At 42.7% G+C, this 14,332-nt stretch overlaps 1 protein-coding gene across 1 annotated transcript; it reads left to right on the top strand.

Moving 5' to 3' along the window:
* Window positions 1–7,289: 7,289 nt before the first annotated feature.
* On the top strand, window positions 7,290–8,172 carry LOC116039736 (Fc receptor-like protein 5). Its single transcript, XM_031284689.2, has 3 exons — window positions 7,290–7,356; window positions 7,540–7,803; window positions 7,883–8,172. The coding sequence occupies exons 2-3, from the start codon at window positions 7,572–7,574 to the stop codon at window positions 8,155–8,157; spliced, it is 507 nt and encodes a 168-aa protein (XP_031140549.2). The 5' UTR covers window positions 7,290–7,356; window positions 7,540–7,571; the 3' UTR covers window positions 8,158–8,172.
* Window positions 8,173–14,332: the final 6,160 nt, after the last annotated feature.

The following is a 14,332-nucleotide window of genomic DNA, read 5'->3' as shown; positions in this document are numbered from 1 at the left end:
TGCATGTGATTGTTGTGTTTATGTATACAGTCTGATTGATTAAACTCTGGTGAAAAAAAACACATCCTAAATCTTCTTAGTTTATCAATGACTACACAGGGCATCTTATTAAAATAAATTACGAATGAAAAATAGAAATGTGAAGCTGCTGCATTGAGAAGTTTCTTATAAACACATGTATCTTTCAGAAACAAAATGTGTCAGTTTGCACCTGTCTGCCCTCATTGGACTATTTTATTATTTTCTGGGCTGCTCTACAGCAGTGTGTGTTGTGTAGTAGCCTTTCACTGATAACTGAGCTATAGCTTGTTCTGTATGTGAGATTGTTTGTTCTGTACCAGTTATAATATATATATATATATATATATATATATATATATATATATATATATATATATATTATAAGTAGATTTAGCTTTGTTTACTGTAGTTTTTATTTTTTTAACATTTTACTGATGACGAAACTTTGAATCAAGCTTTTTTCTGTGCTAGAGAATGGTGAATATAAAATGATGTGGCTGATTTGTCATGTAATAATCACAGCAAAGCCCTAATTGCACAGTGCTACACAAATTTGATTTATTGTTCACAATGATTAAAAATGTAACTTCTTCTTTAATTTCTCTATATTCTATACATTGTTTATGTTTTAGAAATTGCTCTTGTTATGTTGTCGTGTTAATTTGTGTGTGTGAATTTCTGCATTTATAATGTATGGTTTTTCCACACCAAAATAAAATTGCTAAACCTCCATAATGATGAGTGGGAGATTATTATTATCATCATTACCTAACTACATCAGAGGCCTGTACTACGAAGCAAGATTTGGCGTTAACAAGGTAACTTCAGGTTCAACCCAGGGTTTTCTGTATCACAACGGTGGATCACTTGTTACCGGGTTAAATCACCATGGTAACTTATGCTGAACAGCTAACCTGGTCGGGAGCAGGTTATGTTGGAGATTAGAGATCAACCGGTGTTAAAGCACCGCCTACTGACCAATCAATGCTCGATTGATAACGGCGTCACCGCTCTTAGAAGATCAGGTGGAGCTCGGTGTGCAGAGAGAGAGAGAGGGGGGGGGAGAGAGAGGGGGGGGAGAGAGAGAGAGAGAGAGAGAGGGGGGGGGGAGAGAGAGAGAGGAGGAGAGAGGGGTGCGCTCATAGTTAAAACATTTAGAGAGCGACAACCCCGTTAACATTCCCTGATGGGTATTTTTATGAAAGATATAGATTTTCAGCAGAGGGAATTACGTATAGGATATTTGTTGGCTTGTTGAGCTGTGTGTTGCCAATGACACACATCAGTTTGAATTATGTTTTCCATATTTTAGGGCCCTAGCGCCGACAGCGGCGAAGGCCCATTGAAACTGAAGGAATTATTTTCCCCTGCAAATTAATTGCTTTTGAGGGGCTTACATATTCAAAAACTCACCAAATTTGGCGGTCGCATCAAGTCTGGTGAAAATGTACGTATTTTAAGGGTTTCGGGAATAGGCGCTGCCAAAAATGGCTCGCTAGCGCCCCCTACATGTTAAAAATTGAGCCCCTTGCAATGCGTTTAACGTAGACTCACGAAACTTGGTAGACATATGTATCATGTCAAGATGTACAAAAAACGTCATTGAAGCCATACCCTAAGCCCAACAGGAAGTCCGCCATTTTTGATTTCAAAGTCGAAATTAGTGCGATTTTGGCCATTTCCACATGTCCGTACTTTAACGAACTCCTCCTAGAGATTTCATCCGATCACTTCAAATTCGGTCTGTGCCATCTTAAGACATTAAAGATGAAAGTTGTTAAAGAAAAAACTTTTCGTCATAGGGCATGGCCGTGGCGGGCGGCCATTTTGTGCGTTTCGCCGCCGAAACAGAGAAGTGGTGTAACTTGAGCGTACATGACCATTGGCTCGAAACTTTTTCAGGATTCATAAGAGTCCAACCCTGAGGACAATAAAGGCCGATATTACTTAAAGTCATAGCGCCCCCTAGTGGCAACAGGAAGTAGGCCTAAAAGTATGTGTATAAAGTATGTACTTCAAAACTTGGTCTGTATCATCCAACACCTTAAAGATGAAAAGTTATTAAAGAAAAACTTTTCGTCTGACGGTGTGGGCGTGGCGTGGCGGCCATTTTGAGTGTTGAGCGTGAACAAATAAAGTGTTGTAACTTGAGTGTACGTTGTCGTATCTGCCGAAAATTCTCACAATTGACAAGGGGTCCAGGCCTGAGGACACCTACAGGCCATATTTGACTTTTGGTCATAGCGCGCCCCCCGCTGGCACAGGAAATGCGCCTTATATGACAAACATCATCCGATTTACATGAAACTTAGAATGTGTGGTCTACATGTGATAATGAGCCGGCCCCTATAATATAACCACGCCCACTTACTCAGGCCACGCCCCCTTTCATAACATTTGAACCGTTTAAGGTAGAGTCTTGTGTGAGGTGTCAATGAATCAGCAGAGTTCCTTCTTCATTGGTGATGGTTTGGCCCGCCCCCTATGCTTAAGCCAGCCCTCTTTCATAACATTGAACCGTTTAAGGAAGAGTCTTGTGTGAGGTGTCATTGAACTCAGCAGAGAGTTGCTTCTTCATTGGTGATGTTTGGCCGCCCCTATGCTTAAGCCACACCCCCTTTCATAAACATGAATGATTTAAGGTTGACATTGTGTGAGGTATCAGTGAACTCAGCAGAGAGTTGCTTCTTTCATTGGTGATGGTTAGGCCCGCCCCCTATGGCTAAGCCACGCCCCCTTTCATAACATTTGAACCATTTAAGGTAGATCTTGTGTGAGGTATCATTGAACTCAGCAGAGAGTTCCTTTTGATTGTGATGATTTGACCCACCCCCTATGATTAAGCCACGCCCCCTTCATAACAATTGAACCGATTAAGGTAGACCTTGTGTGAGGTATCATTGAACTCAGCAGAGAGTTCTTTTTAATTGGTGATGGGTTGAACCGGCCCCTATAATTTAGCCACGCCCCTTTTATAACTGGTGACCCATTTAAGGAAGAGTCTTGTGTGAGGTGTCATTGAACTCAGCAGAGAGTTGCTTCTTCATTGGTGATGGTTGGCCCGCCCCTATGCTTAAGCACGCCCCCTGTCATAACATTTGAACCATCTAAGGTAGAGTCTTGTGTGAGGTATCTTGAACGCAGCAGGGAGTTCCCTTTTCATGGTGATGATTTGCGGTGTCTGAGTGCCGCGCAAATGCACGGTCGCAAGGAGCGGCGACCGACGGTGACCCCGACTCGCGCAGAGGAGCGAGGGCCCGTCCATCGCTGCTTGCAGCTTTAATTTTTATTTGCTCTCACAATGGCTTCCCACTGCCAGGGTTGCAACTGAAATAAAAGACTAAAGCAACGACAGTTATGGAAAGCACAAGTGTACTTATGGTCAGATCTTGGTCCGACTGATGGGGAAGTGATATTGATAAGCGTTGTGATTACGCAGTTACAGCGTCGGCTATTTTTTTGCCAGCTTCCCTCCTGTTTTAGGAAGCAGCGACTGTATTGCGTTTTGCCTGTAAACGTGTTGTGTTCCTCATATTTATGTAGAATTGTAGTTTGCTCTTCTTATGTAAAATATGCGGCTCTGGTAGATGTTTGTGATTGGTTGTGCTGTGCAAACACTGCCTCTTTTATGTGAATGTGCTGGATTGGGAAACCCTGAGTTGATTGAACTAGTTTTAACCAGCGTCGTGACACAGGTTATGGAGGACCGCGGTTGTTAGGTTAGGTGAAGCCGATAACTGAAATAAATCCAGGACATGTTGATCTGATTCATAGTACAGGCCTCTGATGTTAAACTCAGACAAAACTGAAGGTATTGTACTTGGCCCAAACACCTCCGAACTCATTATCTGAATATAGCTCTGGATGAAATCGCCCTGGCCTCCAGCACCATTGTAAGGAAAAGAGTTATCATTGATCAGAATATATCTTTAACGCCTACATACACAACTTCAAGAACCCGCCTATACTTAGGCACAACCTGTCTTAAAATGATGCAAGATCCAGTGTGATGGCCCCTCCTACCTCTGTGTCTGCCTGCTCTAATCGATCCATGATGGTTTTTAAGGTGCCAGCTGATGCAGCATGATTTGAAGCCCTGGGCCCATTGCTCCACAGGAAATAAAAGGACCAGCTTCCTAATAACCTGATTTATTGGCATGTGTGTGTCTCTTCCAAGTTTTTGCCATGACCTAGAGCCAGTTTATGACATGCATTTGTGGACTATTGTAATTCCTTATTATCTGGCTCTTAATGGTCAGCACCATCATATCTTACAGAGCGTGGGACTTCCTATGACACACTGACTTCATTTAGGTAGATGTTACCTTTTGTCCGCCCCTGAGTGTTACATTCATTCACACACACATACATATATAATAAAGTCTACCATTTTAATAAATAAAGATGATCTGGATGATGCATACATTGAGCCAATTATGTGCTGAGGCTTTGAGAGAAAGAAAGCATGATGTAATGCAGTCAGACAGCCAGCAGGAGGCAGCTTTCACTCTGTGTCTCCAGAGGATCATTTCACTGGAAAGGCTTTCACCTCCAGGAAGTCTGCAGAATAATCAGCTCCACCACTGGAGGGACAAACGCCCAGTGGACAGACAGAAACAGAACTGCATTTATCATTAATATTTAAAAAAAGAGTTCATTTATGAACAAACACGTTCAGTGCATCTGTTTTCTGTCTGATCAGCAGTTTGTCTTCAAGTAACATGTTTCTCTGTTCGTGGATCAGTTCCAACAAGTTATTATCTTATTTAGGTTCTTCCGCCAAAAGACACAACATGATGCTGAGTTCCAACAACAACAGACACATATGTAAAACTAAAACACACACACCCATTCAGACACACCTGGATGCATTAGAATATAGAAATAAAGATGATCTGAGAGCTGATTCCATCTGAGTTCAGTCCAATGATCCACACAGAGACTGAAGAGATGACTCAAGTCAAAGGTCACCACTGCATGTTGGTTGTCTGTTCTCTCCCTCACTTGATCTCTTTCTGTAGGACACTACTTTAAAGTGCCCATATTATGAAAAAAATCTCTTTTTCTGGGATTTTGGGAGTTATTTGTGTCTCTGGTGCTTCCACACGCATACAAACTTTGAAAAAAACATCCATGCTGTTTAAGTGAGATACGGTTTCTGAATACAGTCTTCTACAGTCTCCTGGTGAGCTGGTCAAAATCTGCACAGCTTTCAACGTCACTAGCCGAAACGAGGTGGCTAACGCTAGCATGTTAGCTTTGTTTCTATAGTGTTAACAGCAGCAAAACACATTGTGTGCCAGAGAGAGAGAGAGAGTTTCTGGAGAGAGAGCGAGAGAGAGAGAGAGAGCAGAGAGCCAGAGAGAGAGAGAGCGAGGAGAGAGAGAGAGAGAGAGAGAGAGAGAGACAGAGAGAGACGAGAGAGAGAGAGAAAGCGAGAGAGCGAGCGCGACAGAGAGAGAGAGACGAGAGCAGAGACAGAGAGTGTGTGTGTGAGAGCGAGAGAGAGAGAGAGAGAGAGAGAGGCTATAGAGAGCAGAGAGATTTCAGCAGTGTCAGACTTTTCGGAACTCTACATGGTTTGGGACCCTTGGAACACACACTGTGGGAGAGGTAGATCACACACCTTGTTTAATTAATCTTTAAAGTGCCATTTTAACAGTGTAGTTAGCATTTGACTCTATAATTAAAAGAACATTTCAGAGATCATAACATCATTCTCCTATCCAGAATCATCAGATAGATATGTGCACGTCTAAAAAAAGAATAAAAAATATGTAAAAATATCATCAAGTACTATAAAATCATCAATCAAAGCTAGAGGAGTTTCCTCCGTATACACTCAGTCTGTAGCCCTATAGCTGACACACAGCATGAAGCCCGCTGTCTTCTAATGCAGGTCCATTAAGAGACTCGCAGCATCTGTCTGGACGGGCCAGTGTGGGCTGTGAAGGGTGTTGACGTGCCCAGATGTGACAGTAACTGTGAGCGGTTTGTGAGGGGCTGTCGCAGTTATGGGTGACTGTGCCTGTCCAGCGAGACTGTGACTGTCCAGCTGTGCCTCCATAGTGAGGATGGGTGATACTGACATTAGTTTTCTATACTGCTTGTCAGCTCAAGCCTCATGGAGTGACACGTGACGAGGAAGGAGGACGGGCTTACTCGGTGTTTGTGTGACTGGTAGACACGATGTGATGTCTCAGATAACCACATTTCAATATGGAGGACGTCAGGTGACGTTACAGCGTGCTGCTAGGGGTAAGTGTGGACGTAATGTGTGGTCTCCAACAGGACGTCACTAGGATTGAAAGAAAGACTTAGCCCTAGCTCTGCTAAATCTCTTACAAACGTACTCTAATGTTAGGTGGGTGTGCTTTAGAGACCGAATCAGAGTGAGTAAGCTGAATGGGGGGACACTACGAGTAGGGCTGTCTCAGCTTGAGTTATTCTGTAGGCTATGTCATTCACTGCTATCTATCTGCTCATGTAAATGTGTGAGACAGTATACATACCTAATGTCCTCTCTCTATTAGATAAGGGATTTGTCAAAATAAGATATGTAATTACACTGAGTATGTTATTGACAGTAGAGTGGTGAAACCGTTCAGTGCTCATGTCAACATCCAAAAGATGAGTGCACGTCTGGCCGTCAAGCTCAAATGCGTAAAACAGACAACCAGAGGTCAGTGTACTACGACAAATAGTTCCTGAAATATAAATAAAACCGACTGCAGTGCACAACGACACAAACAGATGAATGGTACAGGAAGATTGATTCAACGTAGTGAGTGATACAGAGTGCACTGTAAAAAAATAATGAAATCTCATTATTTTTCTTAATAAGCTTAAAAATCTGCGTAGGGAGGTTGGTCGGGGGGGAAGATGGGTCAAACACAGGACTTTCACTCAGGAGACTGGGGATCATGTCCCGCGTGTCACGTTTCCTAAACCCAACTGTAGCTTTCTTCTTGTACTAAACCTAACCCCGTTGTTCTTTTCCTAAACCCAAACGTGCCGTTGTTGTCCCGCGTCCCGTTATTGTTTTCCTAAATCCAACCTGAGCTCGAAATACAACGTCCCGTTCTAGTGTAGACATACATGTGGATAGCTCATAATGCGTACAGATAACAAGCGCCACTTGGCTTTAGAAAGTGGTGTGTATGTTTACGCGAAGTCATGATGTCACGTTGCATAACTATCTCATATCAGTGCATTGTTTTTCGGTGCACTACAGCCAGAGTTTTTCTGTTTTGATGTCTTGTTGCCTGTTAAACTAACCTGAGGGTCATTTCTCTTCAGTTCTGATCTCACTGCTGAGCTGCACAACCAACCAAGGTCAGTAGACGTCTTTGTCACATCTGAACAGTTATTCACTCACTAACAGAAAAGTTAGTGTTTCAGACAGTGGTTGAGGAGTTAAACTGCAGAGCAGTGAACAGTGAAATGAGGAATATGAGGAATGTGTCAGAATGAAAATCATCTTCTATAACTGCATCTTTCTGTCCCTCCTCCCTCCAGTCTCTCTGACTGTGAGTCCTAGCAGCTCTCAGATGTTTAAAGGACAGTCTGTCTCTCTGAGCTGTGAGGAGGACGACAGCTCTGCTGGATGGACTCTGAGGAGGAACACAACCAGAAAAACTAGAGCTGAGTGTAAAGACTGGGAAGGAATATCTGCTGGTTCTTCCTGTAAAATCAGCTACATGGCCCCATCAGACAGTGGAGTTTACTGGTGTGAGTCCAGAGAGGGAGCAACCAGTAACAGCATCAACATCACTGTCACTGGTAAGATCAGACTGTGGAGTCAGTATTGATGAAGCTGTGTGTGAATGGATGACATGCTGTAGTTTGTCTCTGTGTTGAGGTGGACCAGTGATCCTGCAGAGTCCTGTCCTCCCTGTGACGGAGGGAGAAGACCTCACTCTGCTCTGTAAAACAAAGACGTCCTCCAACCTCCCAGCTGGTTTCTATAAAGATGGCTCCTTCATCAGGACTGAGCCTGCAGGTCACATGACCATCCACCATGTTTCCAGGTCTGATGAAGGCCTCTACAAGTGTAACATCAGCAGTGATGGAGAGTCTCCACCCAGCTGGGTCTCTGTCACAGGTGAGGAGGTTAAAGGTCATTATTCATCTTAGGGTGCTTTCACACCTACAGTTCTGTAGACTCTGTGTGATTTGGGGGCATCATTTTTTATTTAGTTCTGCATTGATTTTTGGGTCACTTCCTGTGTGTCTGATTGTGTTCTCACATGAAGTGACCAAAATCTTGACCACTTGGAAAAAAACAGAGACCTCCGTATTCAAGCAACCAGAGTTCTGTTATTTGGTCTGCACCAGAGTTCACACCGTCCCAAACCAACGGGCGTATCCAAGGAAACGCTCCAGGGTTGGGTTAACACGGTGTGGAAGCAGCCTAACCCACCGTCTGATATCAGATATCTCTTCCTCTAACTAGACCAGGGGAATTCACTCAATACATGATACACAACATTGAAGTTAAAAGACTAAAGCTTCACATAAAAAGGAGGAACAGTGAAATAGCTGAACGTGTTATCTACTTACTTTGATTTCTTTGCTTTTAATTAAATATTGTTCTGTTCATTTTAGGGAAACCCACGACCACGAAAACTACAAGTCCTCCTACAACCTCCACGACTACAAGTCCTCCTCCAACCTCCACCACTTCTTCCTCTCCCCCCTCCAGTCCTGGCTCCTCTCCTCCTCCCCTTGTGTTGTGGTCTGCTGTTTCAGTCGGTGTCCTGGTTCTCCTGGTTCTCCTGGTTCTCCTGGTTCTACTTGTGAGACACATCCGTAGGAAACCTAGAGGTTAGTCTCATAATACTCATATTGCGCTGCAGTTTAAAATCTAAATTTACTGTTGATATTTCAATTTCAGAATTGGAGTGAAGTGTTCAAACAACAGTTTCTTCAAGTCAAACGTCTCTTAGGATTCTCATGAATCACTATTCTGTTGTTGACAAACCATCCTCACCACGAGGGCCCTTTAGCATGCTCCGGAGCTTTTGATTGAATCACATAATCTTTCCATCTTTACGGATGTCTCTTTAATGGATAAACTGATTGAAATTAATGTTAACTTTGGTTCATTTCAGCTGCTGAAGCTGAAGCTGGAGATGATGACGTCATATACAGTGAAGTCACCATATCACGTAACCTGCAGCAGCCAATCAGACGGAGCAGAGGTAAAGATGTTTTTATTGATTTTCAGAAGAAAACCGTGTGTGTTCTTGGTTTAATGTCCTGAGAGGACGTTTTGAGAAAAGAACATTTTATAAAATAGGGATATTGTAAAAAAACGAATTAAATGTTTTTTTTGTGACAACAGTCACAGTGTAAGGTCTATTATAGTAGATAACAGGGTGTGTAGTGCTTGTCATGAGAGTCTGGGTGTTTTGTCCCCTGTGGTTAAACAGCTCTAACAGCTCTAACAGCTCTAACAGTTCTGTGGTCGTCCAGTTTCCTGTTTCTCATAGCAACCCTTCAGCTGAGTGGGGGTCTGTTCACACTTCACTGCAGGACACAGGACAAAACAAAGATCATATCAATAAACTATAAATGTGCATATTTACATATCTCTATACGTTATGATCACTTACAATAGATCTAAAGTAATGGAATATGTTCATGTAAACAGTAAAATGCCATTGTTAAGGAAACCTCAGGAGCAGCACGACTCATATTCCCATACGTGAAGAAGGTTCTGGAGACATTGATGACTTACACAGAAACATTTAATGAACTCTGGATCAGGGAGAATCAGGAAAACAGTCCAGTTAAACCACGTTAAAGTGTAATGCCTCCCAACTCTGAGGGTCTGTGATCTCTAGACCTCGTTCTGACCTTTAAAATCTGATCGGAGTGATCTGGGGTCTCATTTATAAAACTGTGCGTAGGATCCATACTAAAAGTGTACGTACGCCCAAAAGCCAAAAATGGCGTACGCCAAAAACAATTCAGATTTATAAAACCGTGCGTACATACATCTGTAAGCAATGTTCCCTTTATAAATCACAGATTACCTACAAGTAAGTGTGCGTACGTGAATCAGCCTCTTATCCCACCCTGTACACGCCCATTTTTAACCATAAATAGTCAATGCAGAGCACCTCGTGAATGCTAATAAGTATGTTAATGACACTGACAGTCACTGAATCATGCCGAATCATGACGACTGGCGGAGAAAAAGCAAAAAACCTCTCAGACGCTGGTGAATTGCTGCCAATTGAATTATAATTTCGGCCTGTTGTCGCACAGTGTAGGGAAACCTGATCTATAGACTACCTTTATTAATAATATCTTCTAAAACGGCAGGCATTACGGCACTCGGGGACAGCTTCGATATACCAGACCTGTATGATAAGATTTAACAGAACTATACTGTATATTATATCCAAACAAGCCTTAGTGATAAAGGTGAAGATTATATATAATATTTATTTAACAGCTGGCCATTTCCCTCTGGAAACAGCCGGTATCCCCCAGAGTGGCGAGGACCTGTATTTGGACCGGGATGTCACGGTTCCGGCGCGTTGCCCTCTCTACTGGACCCAATTCAGTACATAGATCCAAGAGCTCAGCTTTATGGAATTTAAATCTGCATATTAGCCAGTCATCGTCATGGTCCCTGAAGCCTTTTTCTCTCCTGATTCTTCCATTGGGGGTTAGTCCTCCTGCAGGGCCAGCAGTGCCATCATGCAGCATTACGCACAGGGGTCACCGCAGTATTAATATGTTTACAACAATTAGAGTGATTGTAGACACCTTGCCAAAATCACAGCATCAACTAGTGGTATTCCCCCCCACCCCAAGATACAATTTGAAGATGAAAGTCTAATAGGCAAACACACTTTTCTTCATGCAGGTTTTGTTATGAGCAGTATTAAAGTTAGGACTGATAACGAGGACATAAGTGTAACGAGGACATAAGTGTAACGATTGTGCAAGAGCTTAACGGCTGTATTTCCAGACTTTGACATTTGATGATATGTGCACAGTATTAAAGATATTTAGTTATTTACACTGTGTTCTGCCGTTATCTAATGCTAGGGTATTTAAATGCTATCCTGTATTCCATGGAGTCGGGCCGTCTCATCCTTCTGCGCTCCGTAGCGGACGGTGACGGTGAGACAGCGGCGATTAAATATTAACGAGTTTTGATTTAAGATTTGATTTGTATTTTACAAGGTGTTTATGGAACAATTATCACTCAGTACAAGGGCAAATAACACTGCTGGATTTAATCTTCATGGTAACGTGGATGATATGGAGTGAAGAAATGTGCGTGTGGCATATCAATACTTGAAAATATTAGAGTAATCTTTATTCCCACATGTACTTTCTGCAGTCTGACTTCAGTTCACCACCTCACCATCTGCGTCGCCAATTCCTATTCTCTCCAAAATGTGTGTACGCATGGGTCAGAGTTTGCGTGGAGGACCATGGGTCAGAGTTTGCGTGGAGGACCATGGGTCAGAGTTTGCGTGGAGGACCATGGGTCAGTTTGCGTGGAGGACCATGGTCAGAGTTTGCTGGAGGCCATGGGTCAGTTTTGCATGGAGGACCATGGGTCAGAGTTTGCATGGAGGACCATGGTCAGAGTTTGCATGGGGACCTGGGTCAGGTTTGCGTGGAGGACCGCACATTCTCCCGTCAAGTTTGTTTTTTATAATCACAACCTTTGCGTGGGAAGTGGCGTACGCACATTTTCAGCCCCGTTTTGTGCGTACGCCACATTTATAAATGAGACCCTGATGACTAGTAGACAGCTCTAGGTGTGGCAGCAGAATCTTTCTCCAAATGCTTCCTGATGGATCTCACTTCCCCGCTCTAGATGTAAATAAACACGCACATCATTTCTGTTTAAGCACACATAGACATCAATCAGTAACATCCTTTTATCTTCTTACAGAGAAAGTGACCTTTTTTAAATAAATGAATATAGGCATTTATATTCCTGTTTGCGCACAGCTTTCCTGTCAAACAAATATATTTATGAATAAAAATTCAAATATCATGTTGGGAGATTTCCAGTTCCATGCCGGCTGGCCTCCCTCTCTCCCTCCCCCTCCCCCTCTCTCGTTCCCTCTCTCTTTCTCCTCTCTCTCCTCTCTCTTCCACTCTTTCTAATAATAATTTTGAACCGTCATTCTTCTAAATATAATTACTTGAAACTAGTAGCATAGGAAACATGCCTGCTCTCATGATTAAACTAGTGAACACTAAGCCCATGGTCTCTGTGTGAACGGATTAGTATGTAGTAATGTGTTGAGTATTAAACAGTTGGGAGTGTAGAGGGAATGAAAAGAATTGGTAGGAGGTTTGAGTTGTGTTTATATATTTAGCATTTTGTTTAAAAAAGGGTTAGAGTTAGATAATATATAATTATTTATTAATCATTTGCCCTTAATTTCACTTAAGCCCCCGCCCCCCAAAATGTCTGTGTCCGGCCCTGTTTCTGTTTGCATACAGGCTGGTTGTGTGTTTATTATGTCAGTTGTTAGTCTCCTACTCATCAACTAAATCATACGTTAGAAACTTGCTGTGAATTGAAAACAGAGCTGCCTTCAGTCTGTCTGTGTGTCGACAATGTACGCATGCAGGAGTCGTGTTATGTTACTGCTGATGAAGACCTGACATTTCCTGATTTTGGCATTTCATAATAAATAATTTAAATACGAAAATAACAGGGGGGCTTTTATTGTGAAGAATTTATAGGAAATGAAACTATTTCACGGCAGCTGATTTGAGTTTACCAGCTTTCTCCGTAGCAAAAACAAGGCTGTGGAACTCTGGTAATAGAAGACTAATAAATAACTAAAGGATGTAGGAGCAGAATATCTGGAGTAATATCCTTCATATTGGTGAATTCTGGGACATTTTACTAAAATAATGTTACTGTATACCGTGGCAGCCTTTTCCAATGAACAGCGCTGCAGAGAGCTCCCAAGAGCAGCAGCACAGTAACAAACACAGACACATCAATAACAGTATGATGTTAACATCCTAAACACACGATTTAGTGGTTTCTGACATGAGAAATATTTTGCGTAGTTCTGCACACAGTTGAGTAGGCGGCCCTAATGTGGCCTAGGACACATTTTCCTTTCTCATTGCGTAAATACGGACACTTGGTCAGACTATTGCCGTCACTTTTGATGCAGTTAGGTTAAGGAAGAGATGGTGGGTGGGCTTATAAAGGTACATTTCTGTGACACGCGGGACAAGAACGGGACAGTTGGTTTAGGTAAAGAGAACAGGACAGTTGGGTTTAGGTAAAGAAGAACGGACAGTTGGGTTTAGGTAAAGAAGAACGGGACAGTTGGGTTTAGGTAAAGAAGACGGACGTTTGGGTTTAGGTAAAGAAGAATGGACGGTTGGGTTTAGGTAAAGAAGAACGGGACAGTTGGGTTTAGGTAAAGAAGAATGGGACGGTTGGTTTTAGGTAAAGAAGACGGGACAGTTGGGTTTAGGTAAAGAAGAATGGGACGGTTGGGTTTAGGTAAAGAGAACGGACAGTTGGGTTTAGGTAAGAAGAACGGACAGTTGGTTTAGGTAAAGAAGAACAGGACGGTTGGGTTTAGGTAAAGAAGAATGGGACGGTTGGGTTTAGGTAAAGAAGAATGGGACGGTTGGGTTTAGGTAAAGAAGAACGGGACGGTTGGGTTTAGGAAACGTGGGACACGACCCCCGGTCCCCTGGGTGAAATTCCTGTGTTGTTTGACCCAACCAACCTCCCTACGTGGAATTTCGGCCTTCCACACTACTCACTACCGTAGTCGCTCTTAATACTATGTCATCTTCAAGCGCCACGAAGCTGCTGCTCTGCCCGGTACGTTCTACACACACGCTGAAGGGTGATTTTTGCGTTGTATCTGACGCTGACAGCCACTGCCCAAACGTCCATATTTTACAAGTTCGGAGTGAGAACGGGTTGGGCCCAGGACACATTTTCTGTTCTCACTGTTAATAAGAATGTGTATACATTTTGCCTAAACCACCTCCAAATGTGTTTTTAAAATCTGATCTCAATGCCCCCCGAGTGTTTCCAGCTGTACTTAGATCTGTCCTCTTGTGATCTGATCACTCAGGTCTGATCTTAAAGCCAGTTAGAAACGGGCTGCAAGAGGCATAAATCTCTCGCTCAAGCTGTCAAGTTTGTGTTGGGCAAATATATTGATGGCGCCATAACAAAGATGCTAAACTAAATCTAGTTCAGTCTCTTTCTGGGAAATAGGCACATTTTTACATTATTTTGTGTTAATAACCAAATGTTGTTTGTGCGACACCCTGA

Source organism: Sander lucioperca, chromosome 17 (genome assembly GCF_008315115.2).
Source record: "Sander lucioperca isolate FBNREF2018 chromosome 17, SLUC_FBN_1.2, whole genome shotgun sequence".
NCBI lineage: Eukaryota > Metazoa > Chordata > Actinopteri > Perciformes > Percidae > Sander > Sander lucioperca.
The sequence above is the reverse complement of the archived record's forward strand: the minus strand, read 5'-3'. Positions and strand labels throughout refer to the sequence as shown.

Bases quoted from the DNA above. Each gene is read 5' to 3' on its own strand.
- LOC116039736 (XM_031284689.2), top strand. From the start codon at position 7,572: ATGTTTAAAGGACAGTCTGTCTCTCTGAGCTGTGAGGAGGACGACAGC. The intron at 7,804-7,882 runs GTAAGATCAGAC...CTCTGTGTTGAG, and splicing joins CATCAACATCACTGTCACTG to GTGGACCAGTGATCCTGCAG.